This window comes from Pelophylax lessonae (assembly GCF_965119305.1).
Source record: "Pelophylax lessonae genome assembly, chromosome: 3".
Classification (NCBI taxonomy): Eukaryota; Metazoa; Chordata; class Amphibia; order Anura; family Ranidae; genus Pelophylax; species Pelophylax lessonae.
In genome coordinates this window covers 41,747,314-41,773,948 of record NC_138770.1, presented here as the reverse complement: position 1 = coordinate 41,773,948, position 26,635 = coordinate 41,747,314, and the positions used below count along the sequence as shown (strand labels likewise).

General features: G+C 46.0%; 2 protein-coding genes across 2 annotated transcripts in view; both read right to left on the bottom strand.

Moving 5' to 3' along the window:
• Positions 1–6,967, bottom strand: part of LOC309550699 (uncharacterized protein) — a 114,845-nt gene extending 107,878 nt beyond the window's left edge. Inside the window, exons 1-4 of the mRNA XM_082251033.1 lie at positions 6,934–6,967; positions 2,371–2,484; positions 2,108–2,242; positions 1,898–2,021 (exon numbers count right to left, since the gene is read on the bottom strand). Of these exons, the coding sequence (XP_082107159.1) occupies positions 1,898–2,021; positions 2,108–2,242; positions 2,371–2,466 (355 nt within the window). The 5' untranslated portion in view covers positions 2,467–2,484; positions 6,934–6,967. The remainder of the gene's footprint in view (positions 1–1,897; positions 2,022–2,107; positions 2,243–2,370; positions 2,485–6,933) is intronic.
• Positions 1–26,635, bottom strand: part of LOC309550683 (uncharacterized protein) — a 3,164,715-nt gene that overhangs the window by 2,102,443 nt on the left and 1,035,637 nt on the right. The window contains exon 32 of the mRNA XM_082251018.1: positions 1,684–1,781. Coding sequence (XP_082107144.1) covers positions 1,684–1,781 — 98 coding nt within the window. The remainder of the gene's footprint in view (positions 1–1,683; positions 1,782–26,635) is intronic.

Sequence of the window (26,635 nt, the reverse complement as noted above, 5' to 3'; positions counted from 1 at the left end):
AATTGTTTCCTGCAGAATGCAATTACGAGATTGGGGACAGAGAATTATTAGCCATCATTTTAGCTCTTAAAAAACTGAGACATCCCCTCGAGGGTACCACTGCACCGGTCCTCATTTTGACTGACCATAACAATCTCACATTTTTGTCTGAGGCAAAAGGCTCATCTCACAGAAAAAGGGCACAATGGGCCCTTTTTCTGTCAAGCTTCAATTACAATCTGTCTCTGCCTGGTTCATGGTCCCTGACCTACTGGGATGAACTGTGCCCCATAACTGGTGTCATTGGGCCGAATTGTTGGTGTCATTGGGTGGAACTGTGCCCCATCATTGGCATTGATGGTAAAAATTGTGCCCCATTATTTGTATTATTAGTAGAAATTGTGCCCCATAATTAGTGTCATTGGGAAGAATTGTGCCCCATATCATTGGTGTCAGTGAATTAAATAGTGCCCCAAGGGCCAGACAACAGCAAGCAAAGGGCCATAGTTTGGAGAACACTGCCATACAGTATAAAGTGCAAGGCGTAAGACTACATAATGTGCAACATAAATCAAATAGTGAGATAGTTGGGATGTGTAATATTGGTTTTCAGTAATCATCAGTAGTCTAAATGTTTACTTAACTGAGTCATATGTTGCAGAGGTCCCACACCGCTGCCTCCTATCTCCTGAGACGGCACTCAGTGACTTGGGTGTGACACTATACAGACATATCCCTCCACCCGGCACAGCCAGCAGACAACAGAGCAAGTAACCCTGGGAGAATTGTTCTGTCAAAGATCTTGCTAGACCTGGGCATGGGGAAGAAGACCCAAGACATGTCCGAGCTGCCTAGGTTGAGTGATGAACATGATGAAAAGTTTGAAAAACCAACATTTCCCTGCTAGCTGAACCTCAGAATCTCCATAAATCCAGCCTAGATACATAAATTGTGTCTGCAGCACAGAGAAGGAAGATTATCCAAGAGAAATATAGGATACCGTGAAAGTGACCAGGGGATTACAGGCTAATATCACCCAGTCCCTCTTCCTACTATGGACCAATCAGTGAGCAGTATGGGTGGAGTTTAGTATTTAGTGTTAATGACCCACCTGTGCTGATCTCTGTAGATGTCTCCTCCTCTATAATTAGCCTTATTATTCCATCCTCCTCCATAGACTGCTGATCATCCCTCACATACATCTCTTCTTCTTCTGATTTAACCTCAACTTTTATATCTATCAGATCTTCACCCTAAACAAAGGAAATGAGAAAATATCAATATCATCCGTAAAATATCAACGTTTTAAAATTGTGACATCATATAAAAAAAAAAAATCCACATATGATTTCCTCATGAGTCCATATTCCACATGTTCCCTGCCAACAACCTTGTAATGGTGAGGGATGGTGAGATCTTCCTGTGTTGAATCCCGGGAATACAGAGGACGGGGACATCGCTCTGGTGGGTTTCTGTAGCTGGATGACTCCATGTTGTCCTGGTACAGATCTTTGAGTCCTATTAGAATTACAGATTCCTCCGTCACCCCATCCTCATTATCCTTCTCTTTTATCTCTTCTTTAACCTCAACTTTAGAATCTCTCAGGTTTCCACTCTGAATATAAAATAAAAATGACATAAATGGTAACAATGCAGATAATGTACAGATCCTAATGATACCATCAGTGATTGTTCCTCATCTACCTGATGATGGTGAGGGATGGTGTGACCTTCCTGTGTGGAATCCCGGGAATACAGAGGACGGGGACATCTCTCTGGTGGGTTCCCATTACTGGATCCATCTGTAGGAAACACACACACTGACTGAATACATTGTTTCTATGTGTTTATCAGATGATGGGGGATCTAGGTGGATCCTCCGTACTGCTCTCTCCTTTACAATAAAGTCTCCTCTTACCCGGTGATGTGAGGAGCGGCTGATTCTCCATCATGACGTCCTTGTAGAGATCCTTGTGTCCTTCTAAATACTCCCACTCCTCCATGGAGAAATAGACAGTGACATCCTGACACCTTATAGGAACCTGACACACACAATGATACAGTCACCATCCAGACACATCCCTTGTCTGTTACTGGATAATGTCCCAGAATTCCCAGCACTGCTCACCTCTCCTGTCAGCAGCTCCATCATCTTTTTGGTGACTTCTAGAATCTTCTGCATGTTGTGTCTTTCAGGTTTTAGGGAGCCACATGGAGGCACTGTGATGGTCATATGATCTCCTGACTTCACAGGAGGAAAACGCTATATTCAACAAAAACAGTAATATCATGTCACATTCCTAGAATCCTCCTCACCTCTCCGGTCAAGTCAATGTTTTATTAATAGAAATAAGAGTAATTTTATGTGACCCCCCCCCGAATCCTCCTCACCTCTCCGGTCAGCAGGTAGATGATCTCCAGGGTGAGGTTTAGTATCCTCTCAGTCATGTGACTCTGGTCCTCCTCCATCCTCATTGGTGTGGTCATGTGATCTATGCAGGTTTTCTGTAGACAGAGAATTATTTGGACTGTATTGGTTGTACAATATTAGGATGAGGATGCAAGGATTTAAACACTTCTGGACCACCCGCCGCGTATTTACGTCGCTACTTTGACGTTAGCTGCCATAACCCCGGTATTTCTCTACGCCGCCAGCGGTCCTCTTTCATATACAAGTGTTCCCAGTGGCAGATTCGCTGTGGGATCACTTTTATGGGCGGCGGGAGAGGTGCCTGCCTATCCCCCTTTCGGTCGTTTTCCCCGCTTACCAGAGCTGTCTGTAGTGGGGATAATGATGCGGTCCTTCCAGGTCCCAGGCAGGAAGTCGAGTGAGGGCAAGATGGCCCATACTCGATTCTATGGCCTTGGAGGACCGGAGTGACGTCATATGTTGCTTCCGCCCAACGGCCTTTAAGGGACTTTTTTTTTGCTAAAAAAAAAAATACATGTAGCACCCTCCTAGGTAGGTGCTGGGTAAAGCATAGAGTGGCCCTGTCTCCTTATCAGGAGGGCTTGATCTGCATGCCTGTCACATGCTTCCAGGTATGACCTGTTGAGTCTGGGGAGTCTCCCCACTGTATCCAATGAGTGACCTTGTTGGACAGTGGAGGAAACATAGCCAATAGCACACCAGGGTTTATGACTGTCCCAGTTGGTGGGCATTGCCACAATGCATCCTGGGATTGAGAATAAATCCGGAGGGGGCACGTGACGGGGTGTCTGTTGGTGGGAGCAAAGTCCCAGTAGGAGGTGGACAGCTGTCTCTCCTCCTGCTGGACTGAGAAAGGTGGTCCGGGCAGTCGGCCTAGGGACCCCGGGTTGAGCTGTGCTGCAGAGGATCCAGTGTGCTGACCAGTGGAGCTGCTGGGCAGAATATTTCAGGAAAGACAGTGTCGTGAGTACTCAAGGATCTGCCCAGGGGTCTGCCTAAGAGTGGGGACCACTACAGAGTGGTCAAGGGGGAACCCAGAGTGTTACAGTAAAGGGGGTGCCAAGTTGTTAAGCCCTGAAGATTAGGGATAAAGGGGGCACCAGGAAGGGCCCCAAAGTTTTTCAGCAGTACAGTCTACCTCAAGGAATAGCTTGCCTTAGGACAGAATTACCTCCCTTGGGAGTAGTGCTACCCTTGGGAGTAGTGCTACATTTGGGCGCTCGTCTGGGATGTCGCCCTGGGTTACCGGCCTGGTTGCTAATGGCAACGACCTAAGAAAATTTTCAAAAACGCCATTTTTGTGTTCCTGGGACTTTGTTCTAATGCTCAATCCTGGTGTGAGGCATGCTCTACAGGGGATAGGGAGAGTAGGATTAAGATAAAAGTGCACCTTGAAGGTTGCCCGTGGCTACGCCAAAGTTTCAGTCAGAACTGTGATATGTGTTCATCAATGGCAGGAATATTTCACTTCAGCTATGAAATGTATACCACTGTGAAGTACTGGGAGGCGGAAAAAAGGCCTCTGATCGTGAATAAAGACTGTATCTGCCTGACAGGAAAAGGTGCAAGTGTGGACGGAGAAAATGGCAGCCAGGGGCACGTGGATCGGTGTGCCAGGGGCCGCGTGTGTGTCAAGGCTACATGGAATGATGTTGACCGTGCATGCGACAGTGGGACATTTATTCTGTATAGCGACAGTGTCAATACTGCAAAGTTAGCAGTCGGCCACCCCGGGAAGGGCAGTGGAGCTTTCTTCGGAGACAGTATGGTGACGGGCCTTGCTTGTACATGTCCTGGGAAGAGGACTGTTGACCGTGCACCCGTGTTGACGACAGTGGGACAATTCTCTGGACTGGCAAAGAGGGACAGCCGGCTCAAGGTGATGGAGGCACAGCTGGGGCCCTGTTACAAGCAAGAACAGGAACCTTTCACAGCCAAGGGCAAAGTGAAGTAGCGGCCTAGTCGTGACTAGCTCAATCAGCGTTAGATAGCGTTAATCAGCATTTTTCTTGATCGTCCCACCTATTGTGCATAGTTCTGTTAAGTTGGAGTATCCCACTCATACCCTTCTCCTATCCCAATTCCTAATAAAACATAAAAGCCAAAGAAACCGGACTGGTTCTTGTCTGAGGTAAAATCACTTGGAAACATGTCAGAATGTTCTACTGTTGCTAATGGTAAGCCTGGGGAACCTACACACAGCAGCTTCCTTGGGGGTAGTGCTACATACATTTTTATTTTTAATTTTTTTTTCTTTTAAAGGTAGATGTGAGAACTGGGGTCTTTTTGACCCCAGGTCTCACATTAACCACTTAAGCCCCAGGCCTATTTCTGACACTTTTTGTTTACAAGTTAAAATCAGTATTTTTTCCTAGAAAACTACTTAGAACCCCCAAACATTATATATATTTTTTTTCACTGCATTTAAAAAATACAACAGTAAAGTTAGCCCATTGTTTTGTATATTGTGAAAGATGATGTCATGCTGAGTAAATAGATACCTAACATGTTACGGTTTAAAATTGCGCACACCCATGGAATGGCGACAAACTACGGTCAATAGAAATCTCAATAGGCGACGCTTTAAAATTTAACGGTTACCAGTTTAGCGTTACATAGTAGCTCTTTTTTTAAAACTATTGCTCACGCTCTGGTTATAGCGGCAATACCTCACATGTGTGGTTTGAACAGTGATTTCATTCGCGGCTCGACTTCCATATACACTTTCTTTCGTGCGCGAGCTAACGGTGATGGGGGCAGCTAAAATTTTATTTATTTTTTTTTCAACTTTATCACTGGTTTTTAAAAAAAATAAAAAATCTGATCAGTTTTATTGCTGTCACAAGCAATGTAAACATCCCTTGTGACACCAATATACAGTGACAGGTACTCTTTATGGAGGGATCGATGGTCTAAAAGACTCCAAACCTCTCCACTACACTTCCATGTATTCAAAACTCTGAAAACGGCATTTTTGAATACTGTCGTTCTTTAAATCTGCTGCCTTTTGCAGCAGAGTAACCGGGACGTATTGGACGATGCCTCCGGGTTACGTCATCGGAGACCCGATCGAAGCCACTTCCGGCATAGATCGGGACTCCATACAGAGGGCGGATGCGCCGGGTGGTTGCACGGGTCTCCCGGTGGGACGGGAGACTCGGGCAGAGCGGCGGAAGGGGGGACGTTCCCTCCCGCTCACCCAGGTAACGATCGAGCGGCTCCTGAGGTGCATCGGTCGTAACCGACGGAAAGCCATCCGCCGGCTCTAAACCACGGTACCGGGATGGTGCCTCTAGCTAGAGGCATCATCCTGGTATAACACCGCAAAGTCAGCCGACGTACCCATATGTCACTTTGCGGTAAGAGGACCTGTCATGCTTATTTCTAATACAAGGGATGTTTACATTCCTTGTCATAGGAATAAAAGTGATCAAAAACCCTTTTTTTAAAGGGACAGTATGAAAATATTTTTTTTGTTATTTATTTTAAATAAGAAAAAAAAATGTAAAGCACCCCTTTACTTCGAGCTTGCGTGCAGAAGCGAACGCATACGCAAGTCACGCCCACACATTTAAATGGTGAGCAAGAGCAATAATTCTAGCCCTAGACCTCCTCTGTAACTATAAGCTGGTAACCTGTAGAAATTTTTAAAGCGTCGCCTATGGAGATTTTTAAGTACCAATGTTTATCGCCATTCCAAGAGCGTGCGCAATTTTGAAACATGACATGTTGGGTATCTATTTACTCGGCATAACATTATCTTTCACTTTAAAGAAAAAAATTGGGCTAGCTTTACTGTTTTCTTATTTTGAATTTAAAAAATGTGTATTTTTTTTCCAAAAAAAAAAAAAATTACATTTGTAAGACTGCTATGCAAATACGGTGTGACATACAGTATTGCAACCATCTCCATTTTATTCTCTAGGGTCTCTGCTAAAAACATATATATATAATGTTTGGGGGTTCTAAGTAATTTTCTAGCAAAAAATACTGATTTTAACTTTTAAACAACAAAAGTCAGAAATAGGCCTGGTCCTTAAGTGGTTAATAGTCAGGACGCCCCCAGTAGGAATCGCATGTGTAGGAAGCGGCTTCCCTCTAGTGTTTGTATTGTTAAAGGCTGTTGCTTGCAGAGTTACCAAAGCTATAATAAGCTTGAAGCCACACTACAATGTACTATGTAGAAGGTCCCAAGACACCCCGAAAAAAGATGACCAACTCTCGTGGTTTTAGTGCTGTTTGTTGGCATCTATAGGGGCTTCCTCTCAATGATGGACACTCGTATCAAAGAACGTCCAAATCTTGTATAATAGGTCTATCGTATAAAGGAGGATACTGAACAGTAATTCCAGGACTGAAGGCTCAGCCTCTCTGGATGGTATCTGCCCCTGTAATGTCCTGTGACTACGTATATAAAAAGAGGATAAATAATGTGGATAAAAGACATCACAGTGACTAAGGAGGAAGAGGACGGACATGACGGGGGGATTACTGGGTGTAAATAGAAAATAAGATCTTATTACCTCCTCTGCTGCCACTTCCAACAATGTCTTCTCTCTACTTCCTCCCAACTCACCTCTCACCCGGAACTTCCTGTCTGTACCTGACATCACTTCCTGTCTTCCATAGAGACTTCCTGTCTGGGTAGAAGTGTGAATACCACCTTGTGGAACTCAGAGGAACTGCAGCCACGAGAAACCTCTCATACACGGCCTTGTGCTTTGTGTGTATGCATAGCTCCCAACTGTCCTTGATTTCGAGGGACTGTCCCTGATTTGGAGCAAAGTCCCTCCCTCATTCTTTCTAATTTTTCCCTCATTTTGGTCTGATCTATATAGCTGTATATAACTATTGCCACATTTGTAAATTTCAAAAGCCAGTATAAAGTACTATTATTATTATACAGGATTTATATAGCGCCAACAGTTTGCGCAGCGCTTTACAATGTGAAGGAAGACAATACAGTTACAATACAGTTCAAAACAGGAGGAACTAGAGGGCCCTGCTTATTAGAGCTTACAATCTAGAAGGGAGGGTCAAGTGAAACAAAAGGCAATAACCATGGGGGATGGGTTGATGGAGAAAAAGGAGGTACATTTGTTAGGTGTGGGTAGGATAGGCTTCTCTGAAAAGGAGGGTTTTCAGAGATCGCCTAAAAGCTATTAGAGTGAGAGATAATCGGACAGACAAGGGTAAGGAGTTCCATAGGATTGGAGAGGCTCTGGAAAAGTCCTGGAGGTGAGCATGGGAGGAGTTGACGAGGGAGCTAGAGAGCAGGAGGGTTTGAGAGGAACGAAGAGAGTGATTAGGTTGGTATTTTGAGATGAGGCTGGTGATGTAGCTGGGGGCTGGGCTGTGGATGGCTTTGTAAGATGTTGTAAGTATTTTGAATTTAATTCGTTGGGTGAGCGGAAGCCAGTGGAGGGCTTGACAGAGAGGAGCAGCGGACACTGAGCGATTGGTGAGGTGGATGAGTCTGGCGGCAGCATTCATGATGGATTGAAGGGGGGATAACCTGTGTAGAGGTAAGCCAATGAGAAGGGAATTCCAGTAGTCAAGGTGCGAGATGACTAGGGAGTGAACTAGGAGTTTTGTTGTGTCTTTGGTTAGAAAGGGGCGTGTTTTGGAGATGTTGCGGAGGCTGAGGCGGCAAGATTTGGACAGTGATTGGATGTGGGGTTTGAAGGAGAGTTCAGAGTCCAGGACAACACCTAAGACCTTGGCATGTGGGGATGGGCTGATAGTAATGCCATTGATATTGACAAAGAAATCAGGGGAAGGGGCACGTGGTGGAGGAAAAATTATAAGCTCGGTTTTGGATGGATTGAGTTTGAGGAAGTGGTGAGACATCCAGACTGATATATCAGATAGTAGATTAGTGATACGTGAGGAGACTGAGGGAGGGAGCTGAGGACTGGATAGATAGATTTGGGTATCGTCAGCTTAGAGATGGTATTGGAAGCCGTGGGAGGCTATCAACTGACCTAGAGAGGAGGTGTAGATTGAAAATAGGAGGGGTCCAAGAACAGAGTCTTGGGGGACCCCAACAGAGAAGGGAAGAGGAGAGGAGGAAGTAGAATTGTAGGTAACGCTAAAGGTGCGGTTAGATAAGTAGGAAGATAACTAGTGAAGAGTACAGTCACGGAGACCAAAGGCATGGAGTTTTTTGAGGAGGAGGGGATGGTCAACCGTATCAAAGGCAGCAGAAAGGTCCAGAAGTAGGAGTACAGAATAGTGTCCATTGGTTTTGGCCATTAGTAGATCGTTTGTTAGTTTTAGGAGAGCAGTTTCAGTGGAGTGTTGAGGCCGAAATCCAGACTGAAGGGGATCAAGGAGGCTATTCTCGGCAAGGTGGTCGCACAGTCGGTTGTAGACTAGACGTTCGAGGAGTTTGGATAAAAAAGGGGAGCAAGGAAATAGGGCGTAGGTTGTTCAGATCGGTTGGGTCCAGTGAGGGCTTTTTAAGTATGGGGCTGACTAGTGCATGTTTTAGAGAGTTGGGGAATATACCAGAAGAGAGGGAGAGATTGAAGATGTGGGTTATAGAGCGTAGAATAGGGCCAGAAGGTGAACGTAGCATTTGCGAGGGAACAGGATCCAGAGGGCAGGTTGAATGAGGGAAGTAATGATCGCACCTGTGGGCGTGAAGCATAAGGCATGGAGGAAGGTATCTGAACAGCAACAATTTCCTTACGAATTGTATCAATCTTCTGTTTGAAGGGGTAGGCAATCTCCTGGGCAGTGAGTGAGTCAGTGGGAGGGGGTAGTGGAGGACGGAGTAGAGAGTTAAAGGTAGCGAAGAGTTGCCGGGGGCGTGATGATAGGCTGTTAATGAGAGTGATAAAATAGGTCTGTTTGGCAGTGTGGAGACTGGAATTGTATTTTTGGAGGGCGGATTTATATTGGTTGAAATCTTTCTGAGACCGAGTCTTACGCCATAGGCGCTCAAGAGCACGGCTATGCTTTTTCAGACTTCTAGTGTTATCGGTTTGCCAAGGTTGAAGGGGTCGGGGCCTGATTCGGTGTGTGGTGAGGGGGGCCAGTGTGTCCATGGAGGCTAAGAGTGAAGCGTTGTAGACAGAAGTGGCTAGGTTGGTGCAGGACAGGGGTGCAATTTTGTCATAGGAGGTGGTCGGTAGCAGAGTAGAGAAGAGAAGGGTTGAGATGGCATAGGTTTCTGTGGGTAACTGTACGGTAGCTGGAGGGAGAGGAGGTGGAGGAGAGGGAGAGAGTGAAACTAATAAGGTAGTGATCAGAGAGAGGGAAAGGATTGTTGGAAAGGTTGTGCGAGGTGCATAGGTGGGAGAAAACAAGGTCAAGGATATTGCCTTCAGAGTGAGTAGAAGCATGTATCCATTGCTTCAGGTCAAAGGAGGAGGTTAGATTGAGAAGTTTGGAAGTGGTGGGAGTATTAGTATTAATAGGGATGTTGAAGTCACCGAGAATGATTGTGGGGATTTCGGAAGAGAGAAAGTAGGGTAGCCAGGTGGAGAAGTCATCAAGGTTGATACTGGTCCAGGTGGGCGGTAGATCACAGCTATCCTTAGAGAAATAGGGGAGAAAAGACGAATGCAGTGTACCTCAAATGAGCTGAGTGACAGAGAGGGAGGCGGCTGAAGTACCTGAAAGGTACTTCCCACAGTGAACATGTGAACCCCCACAGTGCCCGCACAGCCGAGGCTGAAAACACAGAGCCCTGGACATCACTGCAAAGGCTGAGGGAGGGGAAGAGGAGGAGTTGGGGGGGGGGGGGGAGAAGACGGGGCAAAACACTGGCAGTGATAGGGGTGGCTCGCTTGCTTAACACTGCAGCAGCACACTGATGCGGCGCCCCCAACTGATGTGTGCTCTAGGCCAGCACCTACCTTGCCTATAGGTAGCGCTGGCCCTGTATATGGGGTCATCTCCACTCCCACCAAGAACACTTTAATTAGCTGCACACCAGGACAATGCACTGATTAGCTGCACACTGCACACCAGGACAATGCACTGATTAGCTGCACGCTGCACACCAGGACAATGCACTGATTAGCTGCAGACCAGGAGAACACACTGTATCGCTGCACACTGCACACCAGGAGAACACACTGATTGGCTGCACACCAGGAGAACACACTGATTGGCTGCACACTGCACACCAGGAGAACACACTGATTACCTGCACACTGCACACCAGGAGAACACACTGATTACCTGCACACTGCACACCAGGAGAGCACACCGATTATATTCACACTACACACCAGGAGAACACACTGATTGGCTGCACACTGCACACCAGGAGAACACACCAATTGGCTGCACACTGCACACCAGGAGAACACACTGATTACCTGCACACTGCACACCAGGAGAACACACCAATTGGCTGCACACTGCACACCAGGAGAACACACTGATTACCTGCACACTGCACACCAGGAGAACACACTGATTACCTGCACACCAGGGGAACACACCGATTGGCTGCACACTGCACACCAGGAGAACACACTGATTACCTGCACACTGCACATCAGGAGAACACACCGATTACCTGCACACTGCACATCAGGAGAACACACCGATTACCTGCACACTGCACATCAGGAGAACACACCGATTACCTGCACACTGCACATCAGGAGAACACACCGATTACCTGCACACCAGGAGAACACACTGATTACCTGCACACTGCACACCAGGAGAACACACCGATTGGCTGCACACTGCACACCAGGAGAACACACTGATTACCTGCACACTGCACATCAGGAGAACACACCGATTACCTGCACATCAGGAGAACACACCGATTACCTGCACACTGCACATCAGGAGAACACACCGATTACCTGCACACCAGGAGAACACACTGATTACCTGCACACTGCACACCAGGAGAACACACCGATTGGCTGCACACTGCACACCAGGAGAACACACTGATTACCTGCACACTGCACACCAGGAGAACACACCGATTGGCTGCACACTGCACACCAGGAGAACACACTGATTACCTGCACACTGCACATCAGGAGAACACACCGATTACCTGCACATCAGGAGAACACACCGATTACCTGCACACTGCACACCAGGAGAACTCACTGATTACCTGCACACTGCACACCAGGAGAACAAACTGATTACCTGCACACTGCACACCAGGAGAACACACTGATTACCTGCACACTGCACACCAGGAGAACACACTGATTAGACTTCTTGAAGACTTGGTATTTATATTGAGCTGTTTGTGTAGAATTCAGTGTGGGTCTTCCATGATTTGTTTGATGTTCTCCTTTTATGTTGCCTTTGGAGGATTTAGGCTGGTTTAAGGTTAATACTGCCTTTCTCAACCTTTTCAACCTGGAGGAATGCTTGAAATTACTTTCCAGGTCTCGGAAACCCCTGCTAGTAATCTCTATAGCCACAACTGACAGTACGTAAGGTTGAAAGTCACTGAAATAAATGTCCCTCACATTGGTGGTCACTGAGATAAATATCCCTTACAGTGGTGGTCACTAGGTGAACGTTCCTTCAGTCAGGGCTCAGCAAATCCCAGGCGCCAGGTTGCATTGGTGAATAGAATTTGAGTCTGGGTGCCTGGGTTGTCAGGCATCGGGGTTCACTGATCCAGGGATTGTCTTTCTTTCTCTCCTCCTCTCTCTGTCTTTCTTTCTCTCCTCCTCTCTTTGTCTTTCTTTCTCTCGCCCCTCTCTCTCTCTCTCTTGCTCTCCCTCTCTCTTCCCCCTCTCCTCCTCTATCTTTCTCTGTCTTTCCCTCTCTCCCACCCCCACTTTCTCCCCTTTCTTTTTCTGTCTTTCTCCCTCTCTCTCTTTTTTTCCTTTCTTTCGTTTCTGGGCGCCGAGCAGCTGATTTGAAAAACTAGTTTCTAACTATTTTAGCTGGCTCCTAGATTTAAAGAAAATTTGTCAAGCCCTGCCTTATATTGGTGGCCACTGGGATGATTGTCCCTTACATTGGTGGTCACTGGGATGAACGCCCCTTATATTGGTGGTCACTGGAATGAACATCCCTTAGATTGGTGATCTCTAGGATGAACGTCCCTTACATTGGAGGTCACTGGGATGAACGTCCCTTACATTGGTGGTCACTGGAATGAACGTCCCTTAGATTGGTGGTCACTGGGATGAACGTCCCTTACATTGGAGGTCACTGGGATGAACGTCCCTTACATTAGTAGTTACTGGAATGAAGGTCCCTTACATTGGAGGTCACTGGGATGAATATCCCTTAGATTGGTGGTCACTGAGTTGAACGTCTCTTACACTGGAGGTCAGTGGGAACAATGCCCCCCTTACAGATAACCAAGAAGACTATTGTTGTCAGTGGTTTCTTGTAGAGATGCACCAATACCCCTTTTTAATGGGCGAGTACTAATACTTTCAGTCAAGTACTCGCTGCTACTGAATACCGATACTTTGCGGTGCGATTTGCATCCATACAAAATGAAGGGGCGCAATTTGCACTGCAAAGAATCGTATGAGATTGGAACAGAAATGTGATGAGATTCCAGTCTGAGCAACATGTTTCCCCACCGCTTCTGTGTGAACACATAGGCTTGTAATAATAAAGTATCTATTATGTATATGTGATATATTGTATTAGGAGGCACTTTAAATTAGCAAGCTCCGTGATGGTATATAGTTAACTGACCTAGTATCTGATGTAAGTAGGCTCCTTATATCTATTTTTTTATGCCATTGATTGTTCAGCAATGTATATTTTTTCCGCTGTAAATCGTGCGGTTATGATATCTCCCGAGTACTGGCATGGCGCCGTACATGGAGAGATTCCTCCAGCAGATGGGCGGTTACTTCCTTCTTGTTCAGTATATAGTAAAAGACACTTGATCCAGGCTCCACCCCTGCTGACGAAGTCATTTGACGCAACGAGTACGGGGGAGGAGCCTACTCGTCAACGTCAGACCTAGGGCAGTCCGGATTCATTACGCTGAGAGACTGTGTAGCCCACACTGCCTGAAGTGCCATGTCTGAGTGCCCTGCCATTTATGTTTTATAATAAACAGAGGGCATTAGATCTTTCTCCCCTTTCTTTGCCTGAGTGTAATCGGGACCCGGATGCTTTTACCGGAGGTTGGAGCCCTGAAGAGGAGGGATATGCAGGATACCTGTGTGCCACTTATGGGTGTATGACTCTTTAAGGGTTTGTGTATGAGGTGAGCTGCTTAAAGAGCACCAGTCACTTGGAGCACCTAATGGGTGGAGTGAAGAACCATTTCTATTGTTTGAGCACAGCACTGGATACCTGATTGGGATATTTTCAGCACTTATCTCCTGTTATTGAGGACTCTTTTTGGGACTCCTTTTCACCATTTCTTGCATTCATGCACTAATGCAATATTATTTATTTAATTTATTGTGAATATTTCACTCACAGTGTGATTCCATTATTGTGATTTATTCATTGCACCTACTTTTGCACTATTTACTTTATTGATTCTTCATTTACAGTGTTATCATCCATCCCATTGGATCATTGTATGATTTGCTTCACAATTTTATATTTTTAGGGATCCCTAGTTTCTTGTCTATGAGGCAGAAATTACCCATTGCTAAAGGAACCCCTAGAAAATCAGGGGCGTACGTACATGGATCACAATTGTGGCCTGGCCCCATGCTTCAGGGGGCCTATGTGGGCTCCTTGAGAACTGGATAGGAGGGCAGCAGGGTTGGCGTCATGTAGAGGAACCGATCCCTCTATGTAGTCTTCCACAGCCATTTAGCAGCTGCAGGAAGGAATTGGAAGGCATTAGTTACTCTACATGGTGCTACCACCACCTTCCTATCCCTATCCTGCTGCCCCAGGGCCCTATATGCTTCCCTGGCCTACCCGAAGCGCTGCCGGGTTTCCCCCTCCCACCGGCTGCTGCTAGGGATCCATCATATTTGAGAGCGGGGAAGGAGCCCGCAAATGTGTAATTTACCGGCCCCTTCCTTGTCCTAATGAATAGAGTCAGTGATTAGTACTGATTACTATCTCTGTTTTCTCTGCTCTCTGGTTTCTCTCTTTTTTTTTTTTATTAATTCTTAGCAGAGGCATAGCAAGTTGTGTTCACTATGCTTCCATTTATGAATGAACGGGAAGCTCTGTACAGAGCTATGGCTTCAGAGATAGGGACTAATAAATATGTCCTCAGTCCATTTCTCTGTCTCAAGAATGAGACAAAACCCCTGATATGTCACCAAAGCCCCCAACGGGGGACCTAAATAAAAATTTGTAAAAATTAACCAAAATAATTAAACGAATGACACCAGTAGCAGAACTACCGCATTCCGCCACTATGGGGGGAATCCCTAGATGGCAGGAAGGTGACCCGCTGGCGGACTGTAATATTGGGTAACATGATGAGAGTAAAGGTTCTAGTTATGCCTCTGCTAGGATTCAATGGAACTCTGGCTGAGAAAGACTGGACTCGCAGCTTCCCAGATTTGATGACCATTTCCACTTCCCCTAAAAGTAACTGCTCTTGAGCAACTGACAAGTTAGGATCAGATTAAATTTGTAAATTGTACGTGCTGCTGTCTTCGGGAGTGGAGCAACCCTGCATTACTAGACCACACTTTTACGCTAGGTTCAGGCTCAAACTGAAGCCCAGGGGCCACATGAGACCCCACCAATTATTCAGCCCAAGGGCCACATGGGACCCCACTTATTGTGCAGCCCAAGGAATCATCAGCATGCAGGAAGTGTTATGCCTGTCTAGGGACTTTCTAAGACCAGTGAAGAAAAGTCTTCATCAGATTTATCAAACCATTTAGTTTTTTCTTGCTGCTGGGAATATCAAATGTGATGATGGTAGTTTGTTAGCAGGCTGCAGAGAGGACAATATGGCAGACCGGATATGTGAATAGAATCTATGACCACTAATATCAGGGGATCCTTTTCCCATAGGTCACCAATGTAAGGGACCACTGCACTGATCACTGATTTAAGGGAATCCTTCTCCCATTGGTCACCAATGTAAGGGACCACTGCACTGACCACTGATATAAGGGGCTCGTTCTGCCATTGGACACCAATGTAATGGACCTCTACTTTCTCCAACCTGGTACGAAGGAGCAGATAAACATCTCCGATCTGCCTGGGGCTTCTGACGCTGTGCAGAGACCCGTAAAGACTCTTGAATCTGCAACCAAGAGGAACAAAGGGCACAAAGATGATCCTCCACAGCCGGGATGTCCTGTGGCGAGAATGACTTGGGCAACACAGCGGGTTGGAACCCATAATTGGCCATGAATAGAGAAATTACGGAAGATGAGTTGATGGCAGTGGCAAACTCCGCCCAGGGTAGCAGAACAACCCAATTGTCCTGATGGTCAGAGATAAAGCAGCAGAGAAATTGCTCCAGAGCTCGGTTGGAACACTCAGCGGGACCATTGGACTGTGGATAGTAGACCGAGGAGAAGGAGAGTAGAATACCCAACTGGGAATAAAAGGCACGCCAGAACCTGGAGACAAACTGGCTCCCACGGTCCAAGACAATCTCTTTAGGCAACCCGTGTAAATGGAAGACCTCCCTGGCAAACACAGAGGCAAGCTCCTGAGCAGTAGGCACCCACTTAAATGGAACACAGTGGCACATTTTGGAGAACCGGTCGACAACCATGAGAATAACAGTGTATCTTTGAGATGCAGGAAGTTCCACAATAAAATCCATGGCCAGGTGAGACCAGGGATGTTGCCCATTGGGAATGGGATGTGGTAGGCCCAAGGGAAGGTGCAGAGGAGATTTTTTTTTTCTGGGCACAGACCAAACAAGCAGCCACATACGCGGCAACATCAGTGTGGAGAGATGGCCATCAGAACAGACGGGAAATGGCACCGGACATCTGGTTCTTACCAGGATGACCAGCAGTCTTGGAATTGTGGTACATGCGCAACAGTCTGATGCGCAATCCCTTAGGTACAAAACATTTGGCAGCAGGTCTCTCTGTGGGAGCATCAGGTTTGGCAGCCAGGATCTGTTCCCCAAGAGGAGAGATTAAGGTGGTGCTGATTGCAGCCAGGATATGATCTAAATGGTATGACCGGTGTTGGCATGGAGTCCTCCCTGGACAAATCAGAATACTGGCGAAACAAGACACTAGGGGCATGGTTTCCATATATTTAAAATGTAAAATGCTATATTTGGCCGCTAGATGGATCTAATTTCTTTGATACTTAGTGCCATCTAATAGTTAAATGTGGTATTTTCTTTTTTAAATCAATGGTTAGTTTAAATGTATGTCCTTTATTGTTTGTTGTACTCATAAGTACATGTATATGATCACAGCGATTAGTATGAAACCATGCCTGACATAGTAAATTAAGAGGTTGATATGTAGAAAAAAAAATTTGACGAATGTGATAAGCATTTGCCCATCCATGATGAATTCTAGCCATATTTTAATTTACACAGTGCTTTTCTATGATGGTCAGCTCCATCTATTGGCCACGGAGAGGTATTTCTCCTGAAAAACCTCTATCAGAAAAAAATATGGCAATACGGCATTATGGCCACAGATGGAGCCAAAGATTATAGGAAATCAATGTATGAAATAAACAACCAACATTTGTCACAGCTGGGCGAATGCTGGTCACATTCGTTTATAACTTTTTAAAAAAAATAGATCTCTAAGCATTTGTGAAAGCTTACACCACAAAATTTACCAAGGAAAGGTAACGACTCCATTTTTATTTTGCTACTGCCAACACGGTACAACACTTCATCCATGTCTTTGGTGATCTCTGATCTCCTTATGAAGTGTTTCTTACATGATGAAGATCATCCATGGAGTATATCTGAGGTGTATATCAGGGTGTGCTTCTTCCTCACATGAGAGCTGTAATGTCCAGCAACATTCACATAGAAGACATTTCCCGCACTCAAGGCACTAATACACCTCAAGGGTTGTGTGGGATCCTCGATGTACAGGAAGAGAGGACTTCAGTGAGTAACAATTCCCTCACTCAGGACAGGAATATGGCTTCTCTCTTATGTGAGAGCTCTGATGTTTGGAAAGATTTGACTTCTTTGAAAAACATTTCCCGCACTCGGGGCAGGGATACGGCTTTTCTCCCGTGTGAGACCGCTGATGCGAGACAAGTGCTGATTTTTGTGCAAAACATTTCCCGCACTCAGAACAGGAATACGGCTTTTCACCTGTGTGCAGTCTCTGATGATTATGAAGGTAGGACATTTCTGAAAAACATTTTTCGCACTCAGGACAGGAATATGGCTTTTCCCCTGTGTGAGATCTCTGGTGTCTGTAAAGATTGGTCCTCTGTGAAAAACATTTCCCGCACTCAGGACAGGAATACGGCTTTTCCTCTGTGTGAGACCTCTGATGTGAGACAAGTAGTGATTTTAATGCAAAACATTTCCCACACTCAGAACAGGAAAACGGCTTCTCACCTGTGTGTGATCTCTGATGATTATGAAGTTTATACTTCATCATAAAACATTTCCCGCACTCGTTACAGGAATAACGTTTCTCAGCTATGTGCAATCTCCAATGATGATAAAGATTGGACTCATCTGAAAAACATTTTCCACACTCAGGACAGGAAACTTGCTTCTTCTCCATGTGAGATCTCTGATGTCTGTAAAGATGGGTCCTATGTGAAAAACATTTCCCGCACTCAGGACAGGAATACGGCTTCTCTCCTGTGTGAGATTTTTGATGTCTAACCAGAATCGATTTCTGTGAAAAACTTTTCCCGCACTCAAGACAGGAATACGGCTTCTCACCTGTGTGAGATCTTTTATGTACATTAAGTTGGTATTTAAATTGGAAACACTTCCCACACTCAGTACAGGAAAACCTCTTATTTGTTGGAAGGGCAGCACTGTCCCTCACAGTCTGAGGTTCCTCAGGATAAGAGGAATACGATGGTCCATGTACACTGTGTGGTGCCGGATGGACATTTGAGGTAGCCGGGTTTTCTCCTGGACTATACTGTGTGATGTCCTCATCTTCTACTTCACAGTCTGGAGACAAAGTGAGACAATCCTCTGAGGTTGTCCTCATCTCCCGTCCATCTACTAAAATAGAAATAAAAAGATTACTACTGAGAAATCAGAAACTGCTATGCTGCACGCGGAAAATGATTATGTTGCTTACATTGACTACCACACAAGAGAGGTATGGCTGTATAAATGCAGAGAGTATGAGCTCCGGTTATTGGACCTTACTAAAACGAAGACGATTTATGCTACCCAATAAACTGTTGAACATGGTAACAAAGATGGCCGTTTACTTGCTTACTTAGCTAGGTCTGAATCCATCCCCACTTCTATTCTCCGTATTCAATTATCTACTGGGCGGATTGGCACTGATCCTCACGAGGTTCTGGATGGTTTCCAGTCTTTTTATACCGACCTTTATGCTACCATGGTTCAACACTGATAAACATTAATATGAGTATTTGGCTCAGGTATCTCTCTCTTCTTCTATATGTGGGGAATTTGATGCACCTTTTTCCATTGAGGAGATTGTCCTTGCCATTTCGCTTCCCGGCTGAATGGTGTGCTCCATTTAAACATTTACTGAGTCCCTTTCTTCTAAATTACTGATGCCTTCCCGATACATGGAGGCACACAACAGGGGTGCCCCCTCTCCCCCTTTTTATTTGCCCTGGCGATAGAGCCTCCTGCCATTTGTATCCATAATTCCTCCACTATTAGAGGTCTTCCCATTGGTACGATAGAGGAGCGTATTTCTCTCTATGCAGGCGACACTTTGGTTTACTTAGCTGATCCACATGACTCCTTATACTTTTATTAGAAGAAATTACTACTTGATTCCAAAAGAAGATAGCCGGCAGCTTCAGAATCCAATAATAACAGTCTTTATTGTTACATATAGGTTGGTAAAAAAAAGCCTTGTGTGACAGAACCGACCCACAGTCCGCTTGAGTGCTTCCATCAGAATACCGCTTCCTCCAGTCTTGAACAAATATATCAGATATTGTTGCAATAGGAAGAACTAGGCAGAACTAATTTTAGCTGCAAATCTGGAACCTTCATTGAACAAACTCACACAGAATATATATCCCACAGAAGAAGGACAGTCCCCTCCTGATCATATTACCCTAACAATACAAACTGCACACAGAAATATAATTACCATGGCTAAACAACAACCACATGAATAATAACCCAGATATTTACCCAAAACATCACACAATGGTTTAGATAACAAGGTACAGCTGCCTCATGGCTAATCCCATCATAGAGGATCCTCCAATAATCAGTTTAGCCACCAGACAGAAACAATAGGTGAAAGAGAATCCACACCTAAACAATGCTTTCATTATTCAGGATCTCACTACAGGTCAGACTTGCTGGCCCCAAGGTACATTACACATTATCACAAGTATAAACACATCCCCATAGTAGTTTTCTAGCAGACAATAGGTGTGTTAATTAGCACAATTAACAATGGGTGAAAGCTCTACCGTCCTGGAGGATTCCTGGAAAAGGAGTTATCAAGTAATAAACTCTAGCTTTCCCCAGTCATCCTCCAGGACAGTTACATGAGACCCCAAAGATTCATACCTAGGGTGGGACTACCACCTGAAGGACCTTTCGACCAAAGATCAGATCTTGGGCGGAGACCAAATTGATCCTGTAGTGCTTCACAAAACGTGGAATCACTGGACCAGATGGCTGCTCGGCAGATTTGCTGGATGGAGACCCCAGCTTTCTCTGCCTAGGGAGTCGCAATTGAGTGTGTGGAGAGCGCATTCAGGTTTAGTCAACCGACTTGGTTTTGAGGGCCGAAAGCTGTTTTTATCACCGTCCTGATCCATCTATTGAATTTTTGGATGCTGGTTTTCCTTTCTGAATGCCCCCAAACAAAACAAATAGGTTTGGAGCTTTCCTAAAAGGGTTTAGTGGCGTCAGATAGTGGAGGACGCACCTTCTAACGTCCAAAGTTGTGAAAGCTTCCTCCCCTTGATTGGATGGGTACTGGCAGAAGGATGGTAATATGACCTCTTGTGTCCGGTGGAAAGCTGAGGCATCTTTGGGGAGGAACAACAGATCTGTCCTGAGGACTAGTTTATCTGAAAGATTGTGAAAAAAGGTTCCTTTATAGGAAGGGCCTGAAGTTCGCTTACACGTCTAGCCTATGTGATTGCAACTAATAGGGCCACTTTGAATGTCAGGTATTTCAATGAAGTGTCCATGAGTGACTAAAAAGGGGCTTGAGTTGGAGCCCTGAGCACCAGGAAAGGGTTCCATGAGGCTACCTTAACCACTTAAGCCCCGGAGGATTTGGCTGCTGAAAGACCAGGGGGTATTTTGCAATTCGGCACTGCGTGAGTTTAACGGACAATTGCGCAGTCGTGCGACGCTGTACCTAAACGAATTTGACGTCCTTTTTTTCCCACAAACAGAGCTTTCTTTTGGTGGTATTTGATCACCTGTGCGATTTTTTTGATCATGCGCTATAAACAAAAAAAGAGCGTCAATTTTGCAAAAATAACAATATTTTTCACATTTTTTTATATGAAATTCCCCAAAAATAAAATGTAAAAATCAACATTTTTTAACATTTTCAGCAAAATTTTTTATGCTACATATGTTTGGTAAAAAAAAAAAAAAAAAAAAAAAAAAAAAATCGCAAAAAGCGTATTTTGATTGGTTTGCACAAAAGTTATCGCGTTTACTAACAAAGGGAAAGATTTTTGTCATTTTTGTTGTTTTTTTTTAAACGCGTAATGGCGGCGATCTGCGATTTTTTTTTGCGGTACTGCGACATTGGGGCGGACAGATCGGACCCTTGACTGACATTTTTGACACTTTTGGGGTACCAGTGACATTTCTACAGTAATCAGTGCTATACATATGCACTGTTACTGTAAAATTACACTGGCAGTGAAGGGGTTAACTTTATTTGAGAGGGAGGGGCTGTGTGTGTCCCTAGGGGCGTGATTCTAACTGTGATTGGCTGTGGCTTGAGCTGTAGGAACAGTGATCAACGGTCCTACATAGTAGAACCGTATGATCATTGTTTCTACACAGGGGAGAATGACAGGCGGCTTGTTTACACTAGCCGCCTGACTTTCTCCCTCTCCCCCGACGATCGCTGAGTGACCGGCGGACATTGGGTCCGCCGGTCACACGCACGGGGGGGTCCGTGACCGCGCGGGAGCACGCCGCCAGAGGCGAGCGCTCGCTCCCCGGAGCCTCACAGACTAGTGACGTACCGGTACGTCACTCTGCCTGTGAGGGGCTGACCGCCGCAGTATATGTACTTGCGTCGGTCGGCAAGTGGTTAATGCTTACACTAGGGCAGATTCTCGAGATGGACTTAAAGAACCATTTGACTAGAGTGTTCCCGCTAAGCTGTGTATTCAGAAAAACTGAAAGTGCCGTGGCGTTCACTTTGAGCGTGCTTACCGCCATGCTGGCTTCTGCCTCTTCGAGAAGAAGATCCAGAACCGTGCCCAAGTCTTGCAAGGCTCTGTTTTTGGATAGCATATTTGCTGCATACTTTTTTTCCAAGACCTTCCCGTATATATTCCTCTTTATTGATTTTCTCTTTTGTGCCGTAAACCGAGATCTCTTTGGCCAAAAGGGTGCTAGTAAAAACACCCTTACCTTCTTCATACGAATCTTCATGATCGTCCTGGGTACAAGTTGTACAGGACGAAAGGCATACCCTAGGTTGAGCCTGCACAGGAGCCCTAGTGAGTCTTCATCTCATTAGGAAAAATATTTTGTCACTTTTTTTTTTTTCTGCCGTGGCCAAAAAAGTTTAACCTCTGGAAGGCCCCACTTTGAGCTAGGACTGCACGATATTGAAAAAAAAAATAATCACATTGCGATATTTTTTTTCCCCAAGTATATATATTGCGATATTTTTTTGCGGCGGATCCTCTTCGTCGTGCATTTTTAGTAGTGATGAATGTTGTGAATGTTGGCTGTGACTGAGCAGTGAATGCCGTGAGCAGTGGCACAGCAAACCAATGACGTGTGACTGTGCAGGCACGCGGAACGTGCAGCATACAGGGTTAATGTTACTGTAGGGAAGTAGTGCAGCCTTCTGATTGTACCATACAGGGCAAGGTTAATGTTAATGTAGGGAACTGGGTGGGAAGTATCACAGCAGGTTAAGAAGACAGTGTGGTGGAAGGCAGAGAAGTCGAGACTCACAGTGAGTAGAAGAACCCAGCCTGACATCCGTGGGAGGGCAGAGGGATGCCGTGGGAGGAGGGAAAAGGGACGCCGTGGGAGACGGGCAGAAGGACGCCGTGGGTGGAGGGCAGAGAGGGACGAGGCTCTTTTGATTTGGGGGAGAGGGGGGGTAAAAGGATATGTATTGGGGGGTGCTTTGGAAGGGGAGAGGACCCCACCCCACTAGCAGAAGTACTCTCTCCTCCCAAAGCACCTCCCAATACATATCCTCTTGCACCCACCCCCCAATCACTCCATCATGTGTGCTACTTGCCCTTCCCCCTTCCTGATTACTGTGCCCCCCCTCCCACTGTATCTATAACAATACACAGTCCTCAGATCATCAGCGTTGCTCTGGCAGTGAAATTTCCCTCCTCCCGGGTTCCTTCTCCGGTCTGTTTACATCCGAACATGTGCAGGGGGCGGGGGATGCTCAGTGAGATGTGTGGGCTGCCAGTGGGGAGAGAGGTGCACGCTGTTACAGGAGGATGATCGCTGCGAGTGGGACACCGGGCTGCAGATGTCCCGTATGCCCCCTCCCTTTGGCAGCGCTGTGTGTGATAGAAGACAGTGTGGAAGGCAGAGAGGTGTGTACTATCGCATGTTCCGGCGATGTGACTATCGCCCAGGCTCACCACACGATGTCGATGTGAACATCGACTATCGTTCAGCCCTACTTTGAGCTAAGTATTGAAAACAATTCTGGGGTTCAGTTCCCATTCTGCTGGGTTCAGCTGTCTTTGGCCCAAGAGATCTGCTAGGGTATTGTACGTAACCTTGATGTATACCACTGTCAGCAATAGTAAGTAAACTTCCGCCCATGAGAGATGGTCGTGTGCTGTTCTCATAAGGGGTTTCGATCTGGTGCCACCTTGGCGGTTGATATATGCCACTGTAGTGACATTGTCCGATAGTATCTGTACATTCTTTCCTGCTATGGACTCCTGGAAGGCAGTTAGTGATTTTAGCACCGCCGTCAGTTCCTTTAGGTTGGAGCAGATTTCTGACATCTCTGGTTCCTTGTCTGGCCTGTCGCTCCGAGTTCCCCACCCAGACCCACTCACGTCTGTAATAACTCAAACTTTACTCAGCGGGAGCCACTGTCTGTCTGTCTGTCTTTCTTTCTTTCTTTCTTTCTTTCTCCAGGGTGTCCTTTATCCACCATGCCAATGACCTCCTGAAGACGCAGAGAATGGGAACTTTTTCCAATGATTTCACGTTTCTGTCCCAGTTGTTTAAAAGGTGGCACTGTAGGGCTTCCATTTGTAACTGGCCCCATTGTACCACCAGGATTGAGCCTGACATGAGCCCAAAAAGGGACAATATGACTCCTCGTGTCTCTTGATTTGAGGTTCTCAATTGTTCTGCCATGTTGATTCGTTTGGCCTTGTCCACTGGTTGGATGATCTTTTGTGCAGTTGTGTTGATTACGTACCCCGGGAACATAGCCTTTTGAGAGGGAATTCAGTTTGACTTCTCTGAAATGATTTTCCACCCCAGCTAGGTGAGGAAACGTTTGATAGTTTGTAAGCTCATGAGAACTTCCTCTTGAGTTTGACCGTAGATGAAGAAGTCGTCTAGATATGGAACTATCTGGACCCCCTCAATCTATGCTCCTGCAAGACTTCCACCATAATCTTGATAAATATATGCGGGGCTCATGAAATGCTGAACGGGAGAGTTTGATACTGAAAGTGTCAAGTTTTTCTCCCCTCCTGGATGGCGAATCTCAAACTTTTGATGGCTGGGATGAATCGGGACATGAAGGAAAGCGTCCTTTAGGTCGAGGGTTAATAGGAAAGCTGTTTCTGGGATTAACAATTTTACCAAAAGGATTGTCTCCATTTTGAACTTTCTGTAGAGGATTGTCCTGTTCAGGTTTTTCAGGTTCAGGATTAAGCGTTGTCTGCACGTGGTAGTAGAATCCCGATGTGTGATGATACGGATATATCGCCGTCATCGCTTTTTATCCTTCAGTAATTCCCTGATTACTTCCTTCATGGGTATGCTTTGGTGTGAGAAGGCTGTAACCGTCGTGGATCGGAATTTGGTCGGAGGTCTCGTTGTAAATTCTATTTTGTATCCCTGACCTATTTGCAGGATGAAATGGTTTGAGCAGAACGCTCGCCATTGAGGGAGAAAATGTAGTCATCTCCCTCCCACCACATTGCTGACGTCATTAGGGTTTGTTGGAAGATGCCGAGCTGGGTAACAAACGTTAGTTTTCTCTTTGTTCTTTATTGAAGACCTATCTTTGCAGAGCGATCGGCTTCTCTTATCTGGGCTTCTCGTTTTTACTGACGAAAAAAAACAAAAACACACACACCTTTTGCCTTTCGTTTTTTTTTTTTTTTCGAAGGGAAATCCCTTGATTTTATCTGCCGACCTCTTTAAAACATTTTCGAGTTTGGAACCAAACAGTAAATTGCATCAAAAGGGATAATACATAATTTATTCTTGGAGGCGTAGTCACCCTCCCAGATCTTTAACCACAGGGCCCTTCTAGCCGCATTGACTAGGCCTGTGCGTGCGGAAATTCTTACTGCTTCCACTGAAGCATTGGCCATGTATGCCACCTTTTTTCTATTAGTAGAAAGGAATCTAATGCTTCCTCCGTCCCCCGGGACCTTGTCCAGAAGCTCCCGGTGTTGTTCGAGCCAAAATGTCACGTTTCTGGCCATTCATATGTTAGCTATGTTGGGCTGAATCCCCGCTGCCCCTGCTTCATATGCTCTTCGCAGTGTGACACCCCTTTGTTTTTTCTTCCTTAAGCCCTCTATACAATCTGTCCCTGACAGGCTGGGATTTATGGATTTCTTCAGTTTTATAGATTGCTTTTAAAAGCTCCTCCGTTTCTTCTGCCGGAAAAAGATGTTTAGAGATTTTCTGTGATCCGATCGCGCCTGACTCGTCTTCAGAGTTACCCTGGTATAGGAGTTCCCTTTCTTCCTCTGAATCCGAAGAATTCAAAAGGTTTATTTTTCTGCCGTACGGTCTTGGGGTTCTGAGATGAGGTGGATAGTCATTCATCCCCTTTCATCTCACCAATGGCCGGTCGTATCGATTTAAATGTGGACGTCATCTCTTTTTTTTAAATTGGGAAAGTCCCATGCCAGAGGCTTTATCTCCTCATTAACAATTTTCTTAATGCATCTGTGGCAAATCAGTTTATCACTATCGGATGGAATCTTTACTCCACTCATATGGCAATGCTTTTTCATTTTGGTTTTGTCAGCCCTGTCTACTGACTCCTGGGTTTTGGACTGCAGAGAAGTCAACAGCAGAGAGAAAGCGAGAGCGAGCGAGGGGACTGCTGCCCCTGTGGCCTTCCTTTCCCCCCTCCACCCGTGAAGTCTACTCAGGGGTACTGATCTCCACTGGGAAGTCCCCCCCTGCGTCCTCCTCTCCTCCTTACCATATGAAATCTGAAGCCTTACTCCGCAGCCACTGGTAAGATGCCCTCATCCTCCGCCATATGGACCGCCTGGAGGGGAAGGAGCACGCCTGTGTACATCCGCTGCCATCGCCATTGTTCCAGATGGGTGCTTCAAAGTGACATCAGAGTCCCCAACTTCCTCTGTCACTCCCCCCTGGTCTCCGGTATGGCCGCCGCTATTCGCGGCTGTGTTGCCCTTCCTAAAGATGGTCGCCTCACCACTTCCTGTGGCGGCGCCATCTTGACGACATATCTGCCCCCGATGGCCATGTTCCGAATGGACGCGTCGGGAGACAGACAAGCAGAGTGTTTTCATGCTGCGGGGGGGGGGGGGGGGGGGAAAGAGGAGACCCCCCGGCGCCCCTTCCTCCCGTGCAAGCCTGCCTATTAGCCAGAGGGGTCCAGCGGAACATGCAGCCTGACACAGGATCTCCTGGTCGCCGCATGGTGAGTTTTCCTCTGGGATTTTCCTCCATCCTTAGCTTAAACTAAAGTAAGGGTGGGGGGGCAGAACCCCCCTTTCTTGTCCACATACCTGATGTAGGGTTGTTCAGGGGAGGGTTCTGGATCGTTGGGAGTTTAGCAAGGA